Source organism: Agelaius phoeniceus, chromosome 6 (genome assembly GCF_051311805.1).
Source record: "Agelaius phoeniceus isolate bAgePho1 chromosome 6, bAgePho1.hap1, whole genome shotgun sequence".
NCBI lineage: Eukaryota > Metazoa > Chordata > Aves > Passeriformes > Icteridae > Agelaius > Agelaius phoeniceus.
In genome coordinates this window covers 24,310,142-24,335,771 of record NC_135270.1, presented here as the reverse complement: position 1 = coordinate 24,335,771, position 25,630 = coordinate 24,310,142, and the positions used below count along the sequence as shown (strand labels likewise).

General features: G+C 34.0%; 1 protein-coding gene across 4 annotated transcripts in view; it reads left to right on the top strand.

Moving 5' to 3' along the window:
* Positions 1-25,259, top strand: part of FUT8 (fucosyltransferase 8) — a 100,975-nt gene extending 75,716 nt beyond the window's left edge. For all 4 annotated transcript variants that reach the window (XM_054634732.2, XM_077180026.1, XM_077180027.1 and 1 more), the window contains 4 exons: positions 12,555-12,801; positions 13,946-14,122; positions 17,989-18,139; positions 21,893-25,259. In XM_054634732.2, coding sequence (XP_054490707.1) covers positions 12,555-12,801; positions 13,946-14,122; positions 17,989-18,139; positions 21,893-22,210 — 893 coding nt within the window. In that variant the 3' untranslated portion in view covers positions 22,211-25,259. The remainder of the gene's footprint in view (positions 1-12,554; positions 12,802-13,945; positions 14,123-17,988; positions 18,140-21,892) is intronic.
* The last annotated feature ends 371 nt before the right edge of the window (positions 25,260-25,630 follow it).

The following is a 25,630-nucleotide window of genomic DNA, read 5'->3' as shown; positions in this document are numbered from 1 at the left end:
TTCAAAAATATTCATACTAATGAATGATTTTAGCACGTGTTCAATGTAAATTATGGAAATAGGCCAACAAGTCAGAAAAATATACCCTCTAAGACATATGCTTTCATGTAATTTGTAGACTTGAATAGATAATAATATAGTAAAATGTGCTTCATGACAAAATTGTTTAAATTTGTTTATCTATTAATTCCTCCTGATTGACATTTTTTAGTTTTATTTGCAACACAAAGTTTTGCAGTTTCTGAGCTTTATCTTCAGTGAAACAATTTAGAATGTAATACCTTCTCCAAGAATTAAGAAGCTTATATAAGCTGAGAATGCATATAGTTCTGGAATTTTCTTTGTCCAGTCCTCTCCTAACTGGGTATAAAAGCTAAGCTTGGTTTTGGGATTTGGGAAGTAGAGTGACTTTTAATGAGCAAGCTGATATTTGCCCGATAGCAGAAGATTAGTAAGACGTGTTCTCATCGCTGAAGAATTAAGGGTCAGCTCAGCCCATGCCACATCTTGGAGGAGTTGTTCTTTGTGTTTGACGTGGTAGTTCTGGAATCAAGTTCAGCTTTTCTGGCTTAAACATATTAAATGATTGAGAATTCTATTGCAGATTTCTGTAAATGCAACACTGTGGCATAAGTTTTCCTTGTCCTTTGTTTCACTCATACTGTCATTCTAGAGAAAAAAGTCTTGAGAGATGGTTGTCTTCTTAGTTCTAAAATTGTTATCTTGCCTGTAATTGCACCTTGCCTGTAATTTGTTTTTCCTTTGAAAGCTATGGTCAAACTGTTTATAAATAATTTAAGGAGGAATTTTTATAAGAAGCGTGAATGATTTACTAGTAATAAGAGCCAAAATGTAGAGAAGTTCTGAAGACATATTTATCATGAAATTTTTGATTGATTTTCTTTAAATTAATTAGTTAGCCAGGTCATAATGTTATTATCATTGCTGTGTGCTAAAACGGAGCCTCTTCTTACCATTTTTTCCTTGCTGATTTATGATGTTATGATGGCATTCCCCAAAAATAAATTGAAAGAGGTCTACAAAATAACTAGACCAAAAAATCATAAATGAAAAAGAAAACGGATTAATAGGAAGGACAGATTAATGTACTGTTAGAAGTCATATTTCCATGTCAAGCTGGAGAATGAAGGGATGTAGAGGTAAAGAAGCCATCTACTTGCTTTAAATAACAGTATGTGCTCCTTCCCATAAGGCCTAAAAACCAGAAAGATCAAAGATAACTTGAAAAAGGAAACCTGAAACAAAGTTTCCTGCAGTTATCCTTGAATATTGATTTTGCTGCCTCTAACTATGGTTTGATGAATTAATGCTTTTGAGGAAGGGATACCCAGAGGGGAGAAAATGGCAGAGCTCTTCATTTGTTGGTAGTGCCAGCTTTTAAGTATTAATTAAACTACAATCTTAAAATATAAATTAACTAATATGTTTATATGTATAATTCAAGAATGAGGATACTGTGGGTACACAAAATGAATGTTTAATTTATTAAAGTCTATCTGGCAACAGCAATCAAAAGGACTAAATAAAAATTGCAAAATCAAACCATAAAAAGTTGTACAGAATTAATTGCAATAAATTAAGAAGTTTCACTCCATGAACTAGATATTCCCGGACAGTAGTTTTTAATGGAAATCAGCTGAATATTTAGTATTGGCCTAAAAAAACCCACTTTAACTTGCATACAATTGTATGAATTATGTTTTGCCCCCACATCTCACTCTTATTTATAAACATTTGCTGAAAGAATGGATTAATTTCTAGTTCTAATTCTTAACATTGTGTTTATACAGTGGCTTTCATTAGTTACATTTTAATTCAAACAAGTTCCATTTCTATGAAGCAAGCTGGAGAATGGTGATTTGAGAGAACAGAGTGGAACAGCAACCTCTCTGAATTTTCCCTTTTTTCAATTGTGTTAATCTTGAAATCAAGCTACTGATGCTGTGTAGATTTTTTGTCTTCAAGGTGCCTTGTAAGATACTCTGTGTAAAGACATTTGTCTGAGTAAACACAGAATATATTTAGGAAGTGGTAACTTTTAAAAGGACCTTGGAATTCTAATGAAGTAGGTTTGAGTTTTCACAGCAATGCAGTAGCCTAAAAGAGCTAAGTGTGATCCTCGTTCATGTCTAAGTGGAGGGTTATGGAATAATAGCAAGAAGCTGTTTTCACTGTGCAGAGCAAAGACGGGCTGCAGGACACTGTCTACTTCTGTTATCTGGCCTTCAAAATGAATATTGATAAATATGAAAGGATTCTGAGAAAGACCTACAGTGATTCAAGGACAAAAAAAAATCTGCTTTACAGTTGGAGATTAAAAACCAGTTCTAAAATAAAGCAAGTTTTAAAAGCTGGTCCTGCCACATTTTATAGGTGTTTCTATATGCGAAATATTTCTATTTTGATTAGAGATGAGGTCTGCTTTTAACAATGACTCGCTGCTGCTGTTGACCCCTATTATGGCGACAGGTCCAGAAACAGAAAAGCAAAAAAAAAAATGCATGATCTGACATTGGAATTACAGGAGATGAAGTCTTTTCTTGTAACTAGCTTTATTTCTTTTGGGGATTTTCAACCAGAAGAATATTTGCCTTTTTGTGTTTTGGAGTGGGTATGGGTTTTTTTTAATTTGTTTGTTTTGTAGTGATACTTTTAGTATTGTCTTAAAACTTGTGTCATGAAGTTCGCTTGTGCAGTCCCAAATCTGCCATACTAAACTAAATTACTTTGTATTTTAAGGAGGTTGTAATAAAATACATCTGTGTGTTCTTTCACGCTATAATAAATTAAGCCATTTACGTGGCCTAAACGTACCACTGATTCTCATCTAATTATATGAGGAATTACATCAGATCTAATCCATTCTTGGTAAAAGAATGGTGTTCTTGGAAGTTGTTTTGCATGTCAGTGGCATCTTTCAACAGGATGGGAGATAAATGGGAAATAATTTAATTTAAATACAGCTATTGTCCAGTAAATTTTCTGACAGCAGAAGTAAGAATGTCTGTATTTCTTTAAAGGTTGATATATATAATCATGCTATCTGTCAAAAAATGTTCAAGAAGCAAAAACATTGGGCTTGTATACAGTGAGTTGTCTTTGTTGTTGCTAATTTAGGTGGAGATTTGATGTCTGCATAAAATGCAGTTGAGTGTTTGATAATAGTTCCTTGCATGGGCAGGACTATAAACAGATTAGGAAACATGTTCCATGAGAATTCTTTAACTGCATTGAAATGAAGGAAGGTAACCTAAATGTGCCCTGATTGAAGAAAATTACTTTCCAAAAAGCAGGGGCTTCTTTCCCTACATTTCTTGATAAGGGGAAGCTGAAGACTTAGAAGTCCAAAGAGTGCATGGAGGTGGGGAAAAGGATTCTTGGCTTTGTTCTGTTCAGTGGTAGGAATAATCGATCATGTATTTGATCACAGATCTTATGCTGTTTGCATGAAATACTACACTTTGAAGCATGACTTTCCCTTTTTCCTAACAGGTTGATGTTGCCCCCCCACAATGTAGTAGCCAAACTAGTACCTGGAGGTTAGTGGTTAATTGCAAATTTTCCTCATGAGCATTAAATCATGGACGAAAAATTACAGATTAGTAAACAAAATGTCCATTACAAACTGGAAAAAATGTTTTTGCTTAATTGTCACCCTTCTAAGGATTGTTTAATAAGCAAACGAGCTACAAATTGGCTTAATATTAGAGTTTATTTGATTTTTATTTTGAAAAGCTCTTTTCAAAAATTTTTTACTTGAAAAATTGTACTCCAGCATGCACAGTAGGGAAGAATAGCGTGTTTTGTACTCATATGAAAAATATCAGGTTTTTTTTAATATATGAAGAGATGGCATGAGGTAAACTAAGTATATTAGGTCTCAAACAAACTGCACAGTTTGAAATGTGAATCTGAGTTCTTTGTTTGGCTGCAAAAATTTCAATCCAAACTGAAGCATTGTTAGGTTTTTGGGGAATTAGAACCTGCATTGAAGTTTTGAACAACTTTTTAATGTATTACACTGGTCATAACAACGTTCTAGTTAAGTAATATTACCTATTTTAAAGTAATCTTTAAACAAGGGTAACCTGAGCTGGCAGGTCTGGAGTTGAATTCAAGTCATCCAAACCCCTCCTACGTCTTGAAAATGACTACTTTCTTTTCCAGGTGGGAGACATCCCAGAGCACTGCCAATGCTATGGGTTATGGCTCTGGTACTTGGGAATATATCAGTTATTTTGGTGGCCATTTTTCCTCTTCATGCAGCTACTCTTAGTTCTTTACAGTAGCACAAGGCTGGGCATTTCATTCGTTTCAGTGTAACTTCACCAAGTCCTAAAAGGTTTTTGTCTTTTTACATTTGAGTAATGAATTAAAAGAGAACCTTAAAATGTCAGCTAATTCTCAAGATATATCTCTTGTCTAGATTTAGAATGTCATATTGAAAAGCTGCTTATAGGCAAATGGCTCTGAATAAAGTTTTTCCACCATGTGAAACAACTGAAAGTTAAACTAAGACTTTTAAGGCAGAAATACTTTCTTGCATTTTTTATGTTTATTTCTCAATCTTTGGGCCTTCAGCCAACTGATTTATTTCTAGTGTTGTGAACAGATAAGAAATTTTAAAAGCTGCCTTTTATTGCACTGATCTAGCCATTTTTGAAGACCCACATTAATTTTAACATTTGATTTAATTTAGCATTTCAAATGAAACAATAATACTTACTTTAGTACCACATTTTTGGCACTGCATGCCCATGAATGTGATTGTGCTAATTGTAGAGAAATTTTTGGAAGATGTTTCCCTTTAGCTGGTATTACATAAATCCTGAATACAAACCTGAACAAAACAGGTGTTTTTTGTTTGCAAGTAGCCTTAACTAAACTAGTGCTTTTAAGTTTCTTATAATGTGAAAATTAACAGTAGTTTGTTACTGTAATAATTATGGAGCAAGCATCTCTATTTCTGTGTGATTTTTCTTGATTTTTTCTTAATGCTTCCCTTACATTTTCCCCTATGACTGAAGATCAAAAAAATTCCTTTTCCATTATTGCAGGCTTACACCCTTAATTTTCTCCTTTCGTGTTGGTACACCATAGGAAGTAGAATGCATCCTTGTTTCTTTCAGATGCATTGTTAAGGTGACGTGTGCTTCACTGCTATGAATCTCAAACAACATGGAAGGTTTATTCTCTCCTGTTTTATTTATGGGTAACTAAAATGTCCTTTTGTCTACAAATACCTTGAGAGCTGTGTTCCATCTGGGCTTGCATATGGAGGTACTTCTACTAATTCATTGAAAGAGGAGTCCTCCAAGTGTTCAAATTAGAACGATACAAGATTAGGAGTTATAAACCAGTATCTCAAAGAGACAGTAAATGTCTTGTCTAAACTGGGAGTGCTTCTCCACTAGATGCCTGGACAGGCAGCTACAAATATTAAGCTCCATTGTCATGACCTGTTGGAAGCTTCTAGGGCATGAAATATGAAATACTATCTGAATGTTGTCTTGTTTTTTACATGCTTATGCATGCCTGTTACAGGCTTGAGTGTATGTCCAGTCAGCATATGCAGGCAAGAGATAAGTCCCTGAAGCTATTGAAGGATTATTGTAAAAATAAGCTATTTTCTATTCCAGAAAAGATAACCTAATATTCAAAGCAAATATATGGAACTATTTTCAAATATATAATAATTAACATTACACTGAAATAGAGAATAAGCTTCAGTGCAATTGTTTGAAATCAAATGCGATACTGTTTTTTCATCAATATAGTTGTAATGGTCTTTTTTATGTGTTCCTGAGTTATTTCAACTATCCTAATGTAAATATGATCTTACTTTTAAAACATCAATTCTGTTTACTTGAATTACTAGACTTGGGTAACATGGAAAAACCCCTTTGCATTTATAGAAGTGTATTTGCCTTTGCAAATACATTTCATGATATTTTCTGGCAGCCAGGGAATTGGAGCTCCTCTTTAGCAGGTACCCCTTTCATATCAGATCTTTAGATGAAATGGGGCATTGTTCAAAAGCAGTTTGAATATATAAAGATAAAAGGAAAAATAAATTGCTAGTAAGCGTCTTGATTTCTACCTAGTTTGATGGTCTTCTGACTGCTCTGTGAAGTCCATTTGTGCAATCTCTTAATCTGTTTCCAGATCTCTTTCCAGCTGACATGCTGGGTATCTAAATAATTGAGGATGGGAAAAATCTTTACTTTTTAATGCTCTCTCAAAGTGATGTGACAGTTGCCAACATAAAGCTTCTGGTAAGCGATGAGAAGTTTTCAGTAGAGTGAAACAGAAATATAGGTCTTTATAAGGCAGCTCACCCGAACTGCTAGAGAGGGAACAAGAGGCTCTAAAGGCCCCACTGCTTTTGTTTTTTAAGAGAGAGCTATTGCAAATGCAGAAATTGTTGTGCTCAGTTGAGGCCTCCATCAGGTCAAAAGGGAAAGCATTCACTGGAATCTCATCACTTGTTAGGACAGTAAGAGCACTGTTAATCTTTGTGCTGTGGTTTTGATTATGGGTAGGATTATCAAAGAACCGGAATAACATGGGAAAATAAATGTTATTGCAGTACTGTCACTTGTGTTACAAAGATATGTTGGTAGTTCAGTAGCTCTGGGAGTTACAGTTTTTGCAGGAGCAGAAAAGACTATCATTAAAGTTCTACTTTTCAGGAGGGAGATGATAAAATAATATCTTTACAGATTTATTTTAGACAAGTTTCTTGTGAGAGCAAAAGTCTTATCCTCATGCTTTACCTATCTGCTCTTCTTAAACCTAACTTCATTTAAGTCCTGAATGTTGGATGAATTTTGGCCAAATTTGACTAAAATAAATAGGTCTTGTTAAAAGTCCTCAAAATAGGTAGATTGTGTGTGTGTAAAGAGCAACTGAAGTCAACATTCAGGCCTGTGAGGAAGTGAGAGGCAGTGACTGATCACAGATGCCACTTTTCAACACGCAAACGGTACCCAGAGAGGTAAGAGATGTGAGAGCAAGTGAGGGTAGTTGCAAGAGTTGTGCAGGAGAGGAGAGGAAAGAATGCAGGAAAAAAGCCTTGGGAGTGCTGGATTGAGAAAAGTAATAGAAGGCATGCTGGCATGTTTGAAAACATTTGGGTTTATTCACTCCTGAAGGTATCAAGATTCAGCCCCTTGGGATGACAAATGGGACAACACTATCCATATGGCATGTGAAACCTGGGAAAAAACGTACTATATTCAGTTTCTTTAAATCAGAATTGCACCAAATTTATTCAACACCTGTCTGCCTTAAATGGCTTGATTACATAAAGGATGATTAAAAACTTAGTAAGTGGAACACTAGTGAGAAATAGTTCAGAAAACCAAGTTCAAAAATTCTGTATTAAAATTGTACAAAGCAAAAGCTTAGAGAAAAAAAAAACATTTAGATATATGAGTTGTATTTTACATTGACTAATTTAAAAGAAAAATATGATTTTTACCTCATGGCTGTCGCAGACATCTTTTTATGAAAATCCTTTTCTTGGGATTTTTTCTTCTTGAGAAGCTGAGAGGATTCAGGAACAAAATGTAAACAATGGTTATCTGCTGCTGTGGAATGCAACAGGTGCATCTGTGATTGGCCCATCTTGGATGTTTATAATTAATGGCCAATCCCAGCCCAGCTAGCTTGGACTCTCGGTCTGAGACACAAACCTTTATTATTCATTCCATTCTATTCTTAGCTTAGCTAGCCTTCTGAGATGAAACTTTTCCTTCTATTCTTTTTAGTATAGTCTTAATGTCATATATATCATAAAATAATAAATCAAGCCTTCTGAACATGGAGTCAACATTTTTGTCTCTTCCTCACCTGAAAACCCCTGTGAACACCGTCACACATGGCAATTACATTTTATAGTTCAACTATGGCATAAAGCTATTGTGAGGTAACTTTGTATTCATGAAGAGCATAACATGACATAACTTTGCATAGTTTTCATTTTTTACTATGTCTGAAAAGAAGAGCACTGAAGTATCAGCATAAGCCCTGAACCTGCTGTCTTTTGCAATACATAACAGGAACCAGCAGGACATTGAGGAGCCTTGAGAGAGTTCAGCACAGTCCTCTCACCGTGCCCTGTGCTAGTCAAACAGCTTTCCCAGCACTCTGACATCTCCTGCAGTTGAATTTAGAGTTGTTCACTTGGGTAAGGTTCCAAATTGGCAGTCAGTCTTTGTGCTGTAGAGCTTAGTTAAGTAGATCTGTGATAAGTCTATGCAAGTTAATATCAGCTTAATTAAGTATATTATAGAAACAGAAAAGCAGGGAAGCTATTCCATTTTTACATCAGTTTATTCAGTTGTGTTGCTAGCAAGACAAACTGAAATTAAATTGAAATTCTCAGTTACAAGACAGGAATGTCCTTAGCATGGCGTTCTTTGGCATACTTCTAAGGACTTCTTGAAAAAATTAAAATTAGCTGATGAATTTTGAAATATCAGGAGAGTGAATGATCAAACAGGTTTTCAGTTAACATTAACTAATAGTAGTGATTGCGTGGTAAAATGTCATCTTCCTTTCAGGTAAGAAATTAATAAACACCCAATGAAAATGCCCATCCAAGTGCAGGTATGAGCCAATGTTCAGATGGCAGAAAGTAAGCTTACCTAAAATGACAAAATTCCAAAGATCTTTTTGAGTCAAATCAACATTTTTCAGGCTTCCAAAAGAAGTTGATAAGAAAGATACAAACAGCAAATTTTTTTTAATAGGCTTTAAATTAAAGTAAGTTTGAGAAGTGGACAGACGGTAAGGTTATGCCAAATCACAAAAATTATATAAGTCCTGAGGGGTATAAAGTGATTTAGGCACATTGGGATACTGCAATGAAGCAAAGTTATGCTTTTATAACACACAGAGCTCATTGCAGTGCTTAAAAAGTATTCAGTGTGTTTTGTGAAAATTGAAACTGTGTTACTGATGTATTAGTGATGAACATATCCAAAAACTGCTAATAAATAAGAGCTAGATGGTACAACTGGCATCGGTCATCTGAATTAAAATAATTTTCAGTCCAGGACCTTCCTCCTGAGTACGTTGTTATGGTAAGAGTGTGTGTTTTCAATATTGCAGTATTTTATGACTCTTGCAAAAACACTCAATCTTTGGTTGCTCAGTGAAGTAAAATCCAAAACAGGATTAAGTTGCAGAACTCTGGAAGACAATTATTTAGATTATTCCAAACTGAAAAATAGCACCTGGAGTCATATGAAAGTTAAGCTGTAAATAGAATTATAGTGAAAAATTTTGACAACTGTAAAAGTAAAATAAATCACATCAGAAGTAACTTGAAGTATTGCTGACATGTAAGTTATGTATAACTACTCTAGAGGTATCTCACTACCTAAATAATTCTATGATTCTGCATCAAATATCAAAATTGTACCACCACTGAGCAGGGAATTGGACCTGATTGACATGATGATGCTGTGATTTAAATTTCCAACATGAGAAAAATATGCAAACACTAGTATGGATTATTACCTTTTATGGCTTGTCTGTTACTTAACAAAATACGTCTGTGAAATAGAAAAAACTCAAACATTTTACAAATTAGAGAAAATGTAGCTAACAACTGAAGTATGGATTAAAAATTAATTCTGTATTTTTAACTTGGTTTCATTATCTTCAGTTGAAAATTCGTATGAATCAGTGATGTGACTTATAGTTTTCTAATATATCTGCTTGTCTATTAATCTGAGTTTTGATTATCTCCTGAATCATTGATTTTGATTGCAGCTTATTTCTGAATAGAATGAAACAATATCCCGCTGCCCAAAAAAGGATAACAGTTTTTTAAACTATGCCTGTTGAAAATAGGACAAGCTCATTGCCTATTAGGAATCTTTTCACAAAGACTGAAAAAAAAAAGTGATCAGTAGGGTAAGAATGCTGTCTTTTGCCTGTATGGCTGTTGCAAGGCTGTTTACTCCTTCAGGGTTACTAAAGAGTTACTCTACACTGGTTTTGTTCAGTGCAAAAACAAACAGTTGCTGTCAGTTTTCCTTTCACTGCATCTACTATCTCATACTTTTAAAAGTGAATGAAGACTGATAGGGAGTTTTTCCTTCATTCAGATATGATGATACAGCTAATACAGCCTAGAGAGTTGCCATAAGGTTTTCTGGAATTGTACACATAGCTACACATATACATCAGCAGATGGTGATTGTATGTAAGAAATTAACATGCTACAACATAATTGAAATAGCCATGACCAAATTTATGATTTGAGTAAAATTTTTTTAAAGACAACACTCAACCTAGTAGTGTCAACAACAATCAAATTGTTTTTCCTAAATGAAATACATTTACAACTTCATTACTATTCAAACAACATATCACGTAGAGTTGACAGCTGAAATCTGATTCTTTTGCACAATCTTTTTGGATATTCTGTGATTTTGGTATACTTCAATATAGTTTGCTATATATGCTGAGAGTTTTCCTAGTTCTTTCTGGCCAATCTAATTTTCTTCAAAACCTTAAGACAGCCTATGGAAATTTTTAGAAGCATGCTCATCCTTTAAATAGGATGGAACAATGTATTGAGTGCTTTTCAGGGGTAGGAATGTCAAATAGTGGGTCAGATTGCTCAATCAGCTTTATCAATAGCAAAACTTTACAAATGACTGCTTACAGACCAACACATTTATTCAGTCACAGAACAAAGTTTTAAAGCTTGTCAGTGATGCTGTACTTAATAAAAATCTACCTTTTATATGCAAATTTGCATTACCTGCTTTTTTCCCCATAAAAGGTTTGCAGCAAATTTCTTTCTCTAACTTAAGATTGAAGTCTTTTCTTTCTTCTCTTGGCTAAGACTGCTATTGTTTTATTTGCCATCCTGTTTCTTCTCCCATTCTCAGGTGAGGGGAAAAAGGTAATGGAACCTCAAGCACTCTTTCATACCATTCCCTAGCTAAACATTTATTGTCTAGGCTTTTGCCTGATACTTCACATTTGCACCACATTTAGCACTTCCCTGGCTTCATGCTCCTTTTCTTTATTGCAGCTTTCTGAAGACATACTAATAAAGTATTATCCATCATATTATAAGAAGTTTTAAATGCTCAATATTTTTGCTGAATTTATGAACTTTTATTAAATATTTTCCTGTGAGTGTGATTTAATAGATGGTAAAAAAATGAACTGGCTTCTTGAATTAAAAAGAATCATCCATACCTGTAGTATAGGAAATTCTTCTAAAGAATCCCTTAGAGTGATGGTATACAGTGGTAAAATACTTACATATTGAGACATCTTAGAAGATAGATCTCCAAATGTGGTAAAAATGAATTGGAAATATACCTGAGCATAACAAACATTCCTTATTTAAATGACTATCTCAGAGAGTTACTGCAGAATTTTGACTAGTCTTGCAAAAGTGTTGTAACCTTTTGAATCTTTAATTGTTCTTAAACTCATTATTCCTTCCTTGAATTGATTTTTTTCAGCATTAAGATTTATTTGGTCATCAAACATCAAAAGTTATATGAGTTTGACTTGCTTATATTTAAAGCAGTTTTTTTTTTCCTGGTTGGTGAGCACTAAAGGGAGAACTAACCATCTTTGCCAGTAAATACTACAGACAATGGAAACATTATTTTGGAGGAAATGGGCATACTAGAAATATTAGCTAAAATGTTCAGTGCTTTAAAAATTTAATGTTTTTTTTTTTTTATGTTGCCATGTATTATAATTTTTTTCAGTATATGAACGTAGCTTTGAATTACCAGTTATGTAGACAGTTGTGTTTGTGTAATTTTTAAATCCCATCTAAACCATCTGTATGTTCTACTGTAGTTAATACTTTAAACATAACAAATTCTTACCTGTAGGTACATCACATGCTTATACAGTGCTTGTGTTTTCCATGGTCTATTTAATTTACTAGTTTAGTTTAAGTTCTTGAGGACAGGAATTGTCTTTCTCCTCTTCTAACAACAGAATAGCTAATTCAGTGGTTATAATGATATCTGAAATTTACTGGGAGGAGTCACTGAAAAAAAATATTTACTGAATAAAAGGGGGTCAAAATAGCAGCAGAGCTGTATTTATTTTTTTAACTATTTCCTATGCCTTAAAATGTTTAATTTTTAAAGAAGTAACTGAATTTTAGACATTTTAGATAACCAGATAAGCCTTTGCACACAGTAATGGTATAGTTGCATATAAGAAGGTATCAATATATAAGCAGGAATACATTTTATATTTTATTAACTACCAGCTGCTAAGAATTCAAGAACTTTCAGTTTTGTTCTATTTGAGGTCATTGTTAGATCCGGCTTGTATATAAATCTCGTTTAAAATTATGATTTTTATTAGATTTGTTAATGCTGTTTTTGAAAAAGTAGAGCAAGGTTTAGGTAGTCTTTTTGAAATTGAAGATACAGGTGAATTGATATGTTTGGGATATTATTTGCCAGTGGTAAAGCTTATGAATAAAGTAAAGTACTTGACTCATCCTAGTATATATTTTAAAACAGGTGAGACTAATGATAAGGATGTTCAGGTGGTGGAACTTCCCATTGTTGACAGCTTACACCCACGGCCACCCTATTTGCCCTTGGCAGTCCCTGAAGACTTGGCTGATAGACTAATTCGTGTACATGGGGATCCTGCAGTGTGGTGGGTCTCACAGTTTGTGAAATACTTGATTCGTCCACAGCCTTGGCTAGAAAAGGAAATAGAGGAAGCCACAAGGAAACTTGGTTTCAAACATCCAGTGATCGGGTGGGTATTTAGTTTTCTTTTTAACTGTCTGTCCTTTAATATGTGTATGTAGTGATTCTTGTTCAGGAAAAAATTGTTTTATGATGATAATCAGAGTCTCTAAGTATTTTGTGGGGAGAGAAGGTGATTTCTAGATGAAGCTCTTATTTTTTAACTGTGCATAATACAAGTTGATTACAAGTACTTCTTCAGCACACTTGTCTACCTGCTGTTGGACAGATATGTAAAAGGCAGCTCAACAGAAGGTTTTTTAACAGATGTCCTTCCACATCTGGTAATACAGAATTTCATTAGTGTAATTTTCTTACAGCTTGTATTCCAGGCACTTTACTGTCTATGTCTTCTTTCCAGTGCCTGTAGCTTTTACATTGAGAGAAAAAAGGCTAAGCCTATAATTTACATGCCACGACTAATTTTATCACTGGCTACATATGAACATGCTATGTGCCATTCCCTTCCCTACTGGTGTTTTTGCAGTTGTTGTTTCCCAGCTATAATGATGAATTGGAAAGGCCTGTGTGGGGAGATATGGGGAGAAGGAAGAAAAGCAGTAAAAAGCAGCTTGTGGGAGAAAGGTTTTTCCATCATGTAGTCTGAAAAATGCTGCTGCTGTGCTGGAGTCTTCTTCCTTTGCCAGAATTTCCTTCAATCCTTAACTTTCTTTATCTAGGACTACACAGTAGGTTATCCAAATGTTAGTTGGCTTTTGACCTTGAGCCAGTGGGCACCTCACTGCTGCTGTGTCTGGAGACATTTCAAGGAGGTCAAAAAAATGCATTTGTAACTACCTTAATTCAGACTATGCATTATATGAGGCAAATACTCCTATTTTCCTTTTCACGTGTATTGATCAGGCATTATCTATCTTCAGCAGATAACTTAACCTTGTGCTCGAAAGGAATGCCACTTTATATGCTATAATTCAATGTCTTTCATTCCTTTCTTTCAGTTACCCTTTGCCTTCCTTGTCAGATTATTATATTGCTTTTGAGAACAGACTGACTTCACATTGTCAGTGTGTCATGATGGACATGGATGATTTTTAATCCCTCGTTATTTAATGTATTTATTCAATCTAAAATTTCATTTGCTGAAGTATGTATAGTGTTTATAAATGTAATTCCTAGATTTTCCCTTTTTCCAGTGTCCATGTCCGAAGGACAGACAAGGTGGGGACTGAGGCAGCGTTTCACCCCATTGAAGAGTACATGGTGCACGTGGAAGAGCGCTTTGAGCTTCTTGCTCGCAGGATGCACGTGGATAAAAAAAGAGTGTATTTGGCTACAGATGACCCTTCCTTGTTGCAAGAGGCAAAATCCAAGTAAGATGAATTATGTTTATATTACAGTTCCTTCCTTCTGGTTAGCTTTACAGTTTCTGACTATTGTGCACCACAAGTTTTAGTATAATATTTTTTAGTCCTTTATTCAGTTAAGACTGCATTTAATTTTCCAGTGATTTTGATTTTTCTTTCAGATATGCTTTTTTGAGTTTTTTTCCTCCCAAGTATGCTTTTCAAAGCTTAATGTTAAAAATCTGGAAGAGTTGAACAAGATACCTGTGACTATGTAAAAACAAATCAATGCTGTAGAACGGAGTTAAATAAAAACAATATATACATAAACAATAGAAAATATAAATAATAAACATACAGCAGCATTTATTACTGAACATACATATTAAAAAGAAACTAATTAGAAATATTGTAAAACCTGGTTAATATATCAAGAAGTATATAAAACCTGTCCAAAAAATGTGAGCATTTACCAGAGGAATTTTTTTAAGTGGGTTGAAAAGCTAATGGTGCAGCTCTTCCCTCTTTCAGAAGGACTTCTGTAGTGATAACATAGAAGACTTGCATCTACATGTTGAATAATTTTGTCCTTAAATATAGGGATTCTCAACTTCTTACAGTGCAGGGTATTTGTCCCCTTTTTTTTTTGTCCCTCTATCCTCTTCTAGCTCTCTAGAACATGGATACACAGTAAACATTCATTTACTCCTAGATGGCCTGTATTTCCTTGTAAATTAATACTTCTGATTAATTGATTAATACTTTCTAAAATCAAAGCAACTCAGTAGTGGCAAATTTTTGAACTGTTCTGTTCCTGGTAGCATTCTTGGAAAAATATGTAAGATAACATACTATATAATAGATTTTCTTTGGCATATGCAAGGCAAGCAGAAAATGTAGTAGAATAATTTTCTACGGCATTGAAAAACCTATTTCAACTGTGCTGTTTCTGTTTTTCTTTCATATTTATAAAAGGCTGCTGTTTAAAATGATGGTGTTTTGTGAAAACTAAATGAACATACTCAACTCCAGATGATGGCAACCTAATCCTTTTTTGTATGTGTAAAGGCAAGAATAATAGTAGAAACAATTATAGCATTTAATCTAAACAATGAAAAGACAGGTAATACGAAGTTGAGGTTATAATATTTAATTCATTATATTGTCCTAAATAACTTTAAGAACTATTTGTAACATAACAGAATTCAATATTGATGTAACAATCTTAGTTATGCATTTTTCTTTATTTTTGTTTAATTTTCAAACCTTAGCATTCTTTGTGAATAGTAATGAGATGCTCTACCTGTGTAAACATATAATCTCAAGGTTTTAATAGCAACAAAAACTAATTGTGACCTATTCATTAAAACAATACTGAATTTTATTAAGAATTACAGCTCAAGTCCATTTCAAATCACTATTTAATTTGGATGGTACAGCTCATTCAGATAGCATTAATTTTATGGTTTTTTCATAAAAGGCATAGAATCTGTAAGTATTGAAGAATTTTTTATGTGTTACTGCTGGGTTTTCAGGTCACAGCTTACACTAAAACATAATTTTCTACGTTGCTTGCACCCTACTGTTGCTTGCAGCTTCAGATGCCTTGAGTAGAAGGCATTTGAAACTTCGTGTGATTTCACAGAAGGCAGGGTGCAATTTGATGTTTGGGCATTTAATAGCATCTGAAGGCAGGTTAAGGTCATGTTTTGGCAGCAAAGAAGCTTTTCTTTCTCTTCTTGTGAAATCAACTATAAATTGGTTTACGCTTCTGACAAAAATGTTCTAGTCACATTGAACTACCAAGCTTTGATAGAAACAGCTGTCACATTGCAGTAGCTTATGTTGCATTCATTATTTTGTGCAATAATATCAGTAAGTCCTAGGTACTGTATCTCTCTACAAGAGAGTGACTGGCTGTCAAACAGCGTTGGCATTTAAGTAAAGAAAATTTAGCCAACATTCACATGAATAGGCATGTTGTTTCTAGCAAGAGAAGTATTTAAACTAATCATAGTCATAAAACCAGAAATGTTTTGACTTAAGTTTCAGAAACTTCCCTTGCAGACAGATGTCTACCAACTGCAAGTACATTAGTAAAGATAGTGCAGTCACTACCACCAGTTTGTAGAGTGTTTGTGTTCTATTTGCAAAAGAAGGAAAGAGGTGATGTATTTTCAGAATTAGGATCATGTAGAACAATTTTAGTAGGGAGTAGCAGGGTTGAGAGTTCAACAACTGTAATGATCAGGGGATTAAAGCATTTGACAGCTTCTGGTAAGCAGAGGTCATGGTATTTATCTTGGATAAGTGATGTGTTAGGGATGGTGTAAATTGCTTTTTCTTTGGCTGATTTAATCGTTTTCACATGCAAATTTTTGAATGTCTAGTACATGTATTTTTAGTCCATAATACTCTTACAGTATCTTTACTCCTTAAGGTATTCAAAATAATACAGATTATATATACATAAATTCTTAAATAGACCATATTTAATATATTTCTGGTTTGTATATGAACCTATTTAGGTATTGTTCTTTAGTACATGAGCACAGAAATTCAACAAATGGCATGCTTCCTTCCAGAATGTTTTCCTGTAAAACATCATCTGTATTTTCTTTTTTCTCCTTTTTTTACTGTTTATTTACTTCCACAATAGCAGGTTAATATCTTTTCTCCCTTTCTACTATGTGCAGTTTGGCTAACCCTCCCCACCCCCCAAGTCATAGTATGACTGATATACAGAATTCAGCAGTGCTTCAAAGTACTAGAACTTAATGAACAGCTCATATATTTTCCAACTTGTTTTAGAGCAAGACCTGAGAAAACACATTATTTCTTACTCAATCTGCTTACACATACACTCACAATATTCTTTCAGAGGGAAGAAAATTTTCAGTGCCTGTTCTGGACACCTCCACAGGCCTAGCAGTTGAGAACAGGCGCCTGGGACTCACCTTGATTTGCACCTGCAGTGATAAGCTGTAGTTACACAACGAGTTGATCAGCTTCTGAAACCAATGGAAACTCGAGACAGTCCAATGACTGTGCTTGATTTGTACCCTTCTCTGAGGCTGTAAAGTGCAGGGAGGAAAGATTTTTAACTCCCTCTCTTCCCCACCTTCTTTTGATTTCTCGTCTTCCTGTTCCCATAAGAGTGGAAAAAATAAAAAGGATTTTTAAAAATTTTTAAGTCATTGTTACATGAGAAAATATTTTATTTTAATATGATATAAACTAAGGTTTCGTATTTCAAAAAAAAACTTTTTGACTTACAGTAGTACTGATGTTTTTTGTAATAAGCCAAGAAAAGTGTATTGCTGTGGAATTTTACATCTATTTCCTTATGACCAGTGAATTGCAAAATTTGTTCTCCACATGGCCTTAAGAACTGTGAAAGACTTTTTTATTCTTTTCATTAGTTTACATGCATTTATTTGATATGTCCCTTTCACAGGTGACTGTTTTTTTTTTGCACAGTGTCCCAGTCAGTATCTAATAAAGATGGTCGTAAGTGTAGCCTAGTAGAGTCAGAATTCCATATCCTGTTTAGCAGTAGAGAAAACTTAGTGGTCTGAGTATATTTCATCTAAAATCAGCATCATTTGCAGAATGCAGTATATACTTCCTACTGTGTCTTTCACTTCTACTTTGTTATGCATCTGACAAATGTACAGGATCTTTTTATTTAATTATTTTTTCTTGATAAAGAGAGGGCATGCTTGGAGGCAGCAGTGACATTCTAGAGGGTTCAGCAAAATTGTAATTAATTTCCTGTAAAGCAGAGACTCACCTAAGATGAATTAACAACCTTATCTTGCAGCAGAGGTAATGCTTCTTAAAAAAAAAATAAACAGAACAATTCTATTAACTGTGTATTGTATTTTTCACAGGTATCCAAATTATGAATTTATCAGTGATAACTCCATATCCTGGTCAGCTGGACTCCATAACCGATACACTGAAAACTCCCTAAGAGGAGTCATTCTGGATATTCACTTCTTGTCTCAGGCAGACTTCCTGGTCTGTACGTTCTCATCCCAGGTAAAGTGCAATGCAGACACAATGTTGATTATATGTACCAGTTCTAAGTCTTAGTTTTCTTCATGCTTCTCTTTATAAAAAATTGTTTTAAGATGAAAAGCACAGCAAAAAGTTACCAAGCTAATGTAGCTAATGTGCTGATCCACCTAATTCACATATGGCAAGACATGATTTCTATCAGATTGAATGTTTTTTACTTGCTGTTGTTGTTATTCTCTTAGGTGACAGAATGACACATGATTGTACTGTTAGATGTAAGTGGATGCTAAACTCAAAAGTTAAAATTCGCTTAAAAACTAAATGTTTTCCACAGCCTTAAATGTAAATTTTCTGCTGCGCTGTAATGACAAATAGAAACAAGCACGTATTAATATATGGTCAATACAGTGATATATTGACCTTGAAAAGCACAATTCTTAATACAATTGCTGTAGCAAGAAGACAGCAAAACTACAAAAAGTATAGAAAAACCTCTTATCTTTCAATCATGCTTGTGCATACACTTTATTTACCATTCACCACATGCTGTAGGAGAGAATGACATTTTATAGCATATTTAGAAGGTTATTAATACAGGCTGTTTCAGACCAAGGACCTGAGTAAAATCCAAAGTAAAAATTCTCACTAAGAAGAGCTGTGAGGAGCCATCCAGTTTAATAATAATGTTTGATTTAGCTGAAGCACATCCACTGAATGCATATCACAGAGAAAGAAACAAAACCTACAGCTGTATGTCTTAAATGCCACACATGCATTGGTGTAGAGACAGTTCATGGTCTGAAGGAAAAATTATGTAGTCTTGAATTTTGTAGTCTTGGATAAAGACTTAGTGAAAAATCTGTAACAGTTTCTGCTATTGTTATATTCAGATAGCTGTGTTAAAAGTGATAAATGTTTGCTTTAAATAAAACTCTGGGTGTAAACATAGTTTAAATATAGCTGCAAATGGCTTGGCCAGAATATATTGTAATTGAATTTTAAGTGTTAAAGAATATGTGTTTAAAATACATGAACACACTTAAGGTGATACAGGTTGATCAAGACTTTGGAGGGAACCTGACAAAACCCCCTTTGAGGTACATGGAGCCTTTGAGCACAGCTCTCATTCTCTTTCACCATGCATTTGACAGTAGACTTGTTTATTGGATAATATATTTGGTTTTCTAGAGTTGTAGAAAATTCTACTGAAGAATAGGAGATCCAATATTAGGGTGTTACTGTCAATAGCTGGACTATGAATTTGGTCCAGTAATTAATTTATTCTAGGCAATTTATTGTGCTGTAATAATTCAAACTCCTCAAAAATAATTTAATACAGTTTTTCTGGGCATGCAACATTGTGGATCTCTACAGAATCTTCATATATTGGGCTTTTCTAAGGTCTGTTGCAAGGTTTTCCCACTATTCATAAAGTTTTCTTTTAAGGGGTTTTAAATTTGATTCTCTTATCTCTAACATTTGAATTGCTATCCCTGTCCTTTCATCAATTAAATAAACTATTTGATATTTACTTTGGCATTGAAGGTAAGCAAAATAAGTCAGTTAATGACCATCTTTTGTCCAATAAGTGTGAAGAAAAAATAAAGTTAAAAATGTATTCTTATTTATTTCTATTGTGTTTTTGGACTTTCTCATTAATCAATTCTATGCTGACTTTGTTTTATAATTTTCCAAAAAGACTCTAAACTTCTTAACAGAGGTATTAAGAGAAAATTATGCTATATGTGAATAGAATCAGGAATTCCCCTGTATTAGTTAGGAATTAATTAACAAAAATTAATTAACTAAAAGATCATTGGTAGAAATTGAAGAATAGGTATTTCTTTAAAATACTGTTGTTAAAGAACTGGTCCTATCATGTAATGGAGAGTCAAGGGAAACAACCTACCTTGGCACTACATTTCAGCAACGTCACATTAATTGAATAGATTATTTTAATTTTATAGGGAAACCACATGGGAGTTACACAAATCATAACACAGCAGAATTAAGATTACACATTAGAACAAAGATTTTTTTTGTCTCTTCATTCTTCATTTAGTGTTCATGAAGTCATAGCTCCCTCTGACTGATATAACTTCATTTTCTTCCAGAATTTATTAGTCTTTGTTTTTTCATTGTACAGGTAAGTATACAGGCTGCAGAACATGGGATCTGGGAATAAAAAATGGGAGGCTGGTTTCAGCTATATTTCTGCATGTGGATGTTTTGCCTGCTGTCCTCACAGTTCACAGTTTAGTCACCCAGGTTTGGTGCTACAAAGAAAACAATTGCTGAGTGAAGGCGTTGAATGTTTTGTGTCAGATATGCACAAAACACTTGCTTAAAGCATTTCTACTGAAAAGATTTAAAATCATTATAGTGTGTATTATGTATGTCTCTTCCTGGGGTACACACACATGCAGAGAACAAAACAAATACACTCACAGAAGCTATAAAATAAATAGCCTTTTGCAAATATATGGGTAATCAAACTTGTTTTTATATTGTGGTGTGTAACAGGCACTTTGAAATAATTAACTTCAGCCTGATCTTCTGAAAGGTACTTGTGAAAAGTTTTTTTAAAGTTCAGATGCAGAGGGATAAAAGGAAATCTATTACATTTTTAAAGAAAATGCCTCTCTCAAAGGAGCTAAGAAAGTACAAATATGTCTCATATGAGTGATCAAAGTTCTATTCACTGTATCTTCAAAGGGAGAAAATAAAAGTAAAATCAAGCTTTACTATATTAACATAGACTGAAAATTATGAAAAAGCTGAAATGCTTCTTTTTATTGGAGAAATCTGCTGTATTGTTAATCAGCCTTTATCAAACTTACATGAAATTAGAGAAGGATACAGTAATGGAGGTCAGAAACCAGAAAACCCGCAGCAGCCAAGTCAGACACCTGGCAGAGAAGAGCCTTCTAGCCAGCTGTTGAAAAACTTTTTTTAATATAGTGGTATACTTGTGTGTTTCTGGGAACTCTGAGAAATACAATATAATTCTGATGTGGGAACATGTGTTCTGTCTGAAGAAAATTCCCTTCATAAAATGGGGTACAATGACAAGTAAAAATGCATCTTCCTACCGACGTAATAATTGTCTTCATGGAATTAATTTCATTTATTTGTCTTCTAAGTTGCCAGCAATTCTATCACTGTTCTAATATAAACAGCATTTTAAAGCCTTGGACTTGTGGAACTGTTTGGTTGTGAAAATTTGAACTTCCTTTAGAAAAGTAAATGCAAGGCTTCATTATTGCAGGATAAATTTAAATGTAAATTCTAAAGGTTGAAAGGGAAGTAAAATGCAATTTTTAGTGGTTATAGTAGAAAAAGAAAAGTTGCTTTTACATTTGATTGGCTAAAGATCATTAATTTTAAAAAGCAGAGTTGCTAGTGTTCATAGAGATGTTTTCATTTTAAACTGAAGAGTAGATGATACTAATTATTTATCTATCTATTTATTTATTTATTTGTTTGTTTGCTTACTAAATCTGATCACCAGAGGCCTAATTAAGGTTCTGCAAAATTTCATGCTTTTTAGTAGCAAATATGCAGGGATTCTGTGGAGTTCTTTTTTGGTTTGGTTTCGCTTGTTTATTTTTGGGGGGCTGTTTTTGTTGGTTGGGTGATTAGTTGTTTTTTTTTTTTAACCCAGACATTCCAGACCCTGATATTCTTGGGAAATATTACTATACATTAGTTGTTGATTTCTGTGATATATTTCAGTCACACACAATATTAATGTCTTCTGTTTTTATTTCTAAGGTTTGTCGAGTTGCCTATGAAATTATGCAGACATTGCATCCAGATGCTTCGGCATATTTCCATTCTTTGGATGATATCTACTACTTTGGGGGACAGAATGCTCACAACCAGATTGCTATTTATGCTCATCATCCACGAACTGCTGATGAAATTCCTATGGAACCTGGAGATATAATTGGAGTAGCTGGAAACCACTGGGATGGTTATTCAAAAGGCATCAATAGAAAATTAGGAAGAACAGGCCTGTACCCATCCTATAAAGTTAAGGAGAAAATTGAGACAGTCAAGTATCCTACATACCCAGAGGCTGACAAGTAGATTAAAAGGAAGACATTCAGCAGTTATTATAAAAAACTCAGTTTTGATTGGTTCAAACCAGTCAACAACGCACTAACTTTCGGTTTCTATGGGATTTGAATTTGCATTTTATCATGCGGTTAAAATCAGAGCCTTTGCAATGAAACTGGACAAGAAGCTGAGAACAAGTGGATGGGCTATTGTCTGAACTTACTCTTAAACATTTTTGTTACATGCACTCTCACACATTCACACACAAACCCACGTACAGCAGGAAAACTGTTGTTTTATACTTCTTGTCTCTTTTCAGGAGTTGTCCCGGTCATTAGTCTTACGTGAGCTTTGGGCTCTTTTCTCCGCCATTAATTGACAATAATGTTCAGACTTATAACACTGCCACATTGTGTAATTTGAGTGACATGAACATATTTTGTATGTGCAAAATTTGAAACATGGTGCCTATATTTGAAAAGTTTGTGACCTTTTTAGAAGAGCCATGCCTGTTTCACAATGGGCAAGAGTCCACTTTCATCTGGTGTTACCGTGACCACTGAACTTGCTTCAAACAAGAGATTCAGATTTCAGACTAGATTTCTTTACAAGTTTGGAGTTTTTTTTAGCATTCCATTGATTACTTCTCATCATTAATAAAATAAAGGTTACATTCAACAATCAAGTAGTCACTGTCTCTTAGGAGCTTTTGTAAACAATGCCATGAACAGATTCTTTAGTACTGGTAATTTCTGGACATTGCCTTTGATTGAAAAAACCAACAACACAAAATACACAAAAGAAGGAAAAGGTATCTGGAGTTTCATTGAATTTTAAAACACTTGTGTAGTACAGCAGTTGCGTAGGGCACAGCGCTGCTCAGCTTTGTGGATAGTCAGTAACAGCAGGAATATTTCAGTGGCTAAATTGCTTACATTTACCCTCTGACACTATTTTCTTACCTTTTCTGTTTGTCTTCTGAAAATAATTCAGGGTTTAGGGTATTATGGATGGCCACTTAGAATTTTGGCATTGAATATAATTACTTTTAAGTAAAATACTTCAGGTTATCCCATTTATAGAACCTGTCAGTCTGGACTACTTAAAAAAAATCTAACAGCTTACCCAAAAATAGTAGGTTACAAGAAAATATACAAGGATGAAGTTTTATGCATGTCGTAAGATTATTAGTACTTCTTAGTATTTTGAAATCTCATGCCAGTCAGCTCTCATTAAGAAAAGAGATAATTTATAAAATAATTTTACCAACAAATTCATAGATTTGATGGTTGTATATATAGATACACATAATATGTAAGATGACAAGAGATTGTTTCCAAATAAAAAGATTATTTAATGGCGTTTTATGGCTTCTAGTGCAATCCAGTTTGGATTACTGGAGAGCAGAAAATGTTTACTGTTCAAAGGCTGAGGAAATGCCATATGAGTAAAGGTTAAAACAGCATGGCTAGTTGACCTTAGCAAAGCAAAAATATGCTTAATTATATTTATGAATAGACCAAGGACAGTGTTTACATAGCGAATGGGTGCACTTGACCATGAATAAATTTTAGGCTGAAAACTAAAAGGAAATCTCTGGAAATGTTCCGTTCAGCAGCAGGCTTCCAATTGAAATAGTGCTGAGATGGAACTGGATTGGTATGTGAAGGAATTACAAAGTAGTACTTTCTGACATTGCTTTCAGGACCAATCCTGTAGATCCCCTCCAGTAATATGTCCCTCAACTGAAAAATTATTTTGCATCTTGAAAAAGAACAACAAAATCAAAGTTGAAATCTCTGGGGGAAAAAAAATATACATTTACCATAGTGCTGAATAGACATATCAGTGAAAATGAGCTTAGATACCAAATGAGATATAAAGACTGATTGAAAGATAATGGAAAGTTAGTAAGAGCAGCCAAAAGTGCTAAAGATGAATTTTTGCAACAAAAGATGCCTAGAGTCAACTGGCGTTTCTGTATTTTGGAACTGGTAAGGAAACAGCTTTATGTAAGTTTCCTGTCTAAGTGATACTGTTAAATTTTCCACTTATTCAGGCAAATGCATATTTCAGAGGTACAAATGCAGGATAAATAATTGGTTTTTTTTACTTTTTTTGAGTTGTACATATAAAGCTACTGCTACTTTCCTTTTCAACTTGAAAAAAATAGAAACCCATTTCTAGAACATTTCTTCCTCAGCAATTAGGTCAATGCTTTTTTTTTTTTTTTTGAAAAACTAGTCTAATTGTTTTTCCACAAATACTACATTAGCTAATTGGTATAGATTTATAGATTTTGAAAATGTTTTATTTTTTAAGCTATTTACTTAGAGCTTCAGAGCCCATCATTTCTAGCTCATTTCTTAGAGTGTGATTCAGAAATAGTATTCATAAATAAATTAACACTAAAGTTTTCCTGTAGTTAGATAACTCAGTTAAAAATACAATTAAATAAGATAAATAACAGAATATCCAAGATCAGCCCAAAGGCAAAAGCAGGTGTGGTAATGAGAGAACTGAAAACACTGATGTTGTAGAAGCTGTACCTATATAATGTGGCAATTTCTCAGCAGACTGTATCTGACAAAACATTGGCAAGGTACACATACCTCCTTACATATTCTAAGTACCTAATGAATTATTAGGTCATCATCTTTGAGAAAATGATCATGAAGTTGTACAAAATTACAGCATTACTGTTAATAATTCAAAAATGTACTAATGTAGATGCTATGATCTTATTCCCCAGGGTCATATGATCCTCTAGTGCTCAAAGTGCTGTACTTCTCAGAGGAAGAAATCTAGCAATACGCTGCTTGCTGGATGCATGTTTCTAGAGATTTGTTTCCTTTAAGACTACCAATTAGTTATATTTTGGAATCCTGGGACATTGGTACATTAAAACTGATTTTGTTTTATATTAAACAAAATGAATATTGGAGACTTTATTCTCGCTGTACAGTGGGGTCCAGGTAATATAGAAGGATCGATGGGTATGTGGAAAAGAGACCCCCCAGATTTTTATTGTAGCTCACAGAAAAGTGAAATAATAGGAAATAAAATTTTGTTTTGAATACCTGGGAGAAAGCTGAATCTTTTGAAGGCTATGAACTCATTAAGTTACTAGCCAGAATGCTTGCGAGGAAGCAAGCATACATTGTGTTTCTTCTGTTTACCTTGTAGCCCTGCAGCAATCTAGTCTTTAATTTTTGCCTCATACCAAACCACCTTCTCTGATACCCATAAAACAACAAGCCTTCATACCCCCTTAAACAACTGCTGTTTAATTTAATTTTTTGTCTTTAAGAAACTTTGGTGCATGTGTGTGTATGCATGTTGCATACATAAAACCCAGTATGAGCAGCACTCTGGCATTCTTCGCTATTTTACGTTATCACTGTCACATTCTCGGTAAATACTTACTTGCCAGGTAAATGTCGTCTTTGG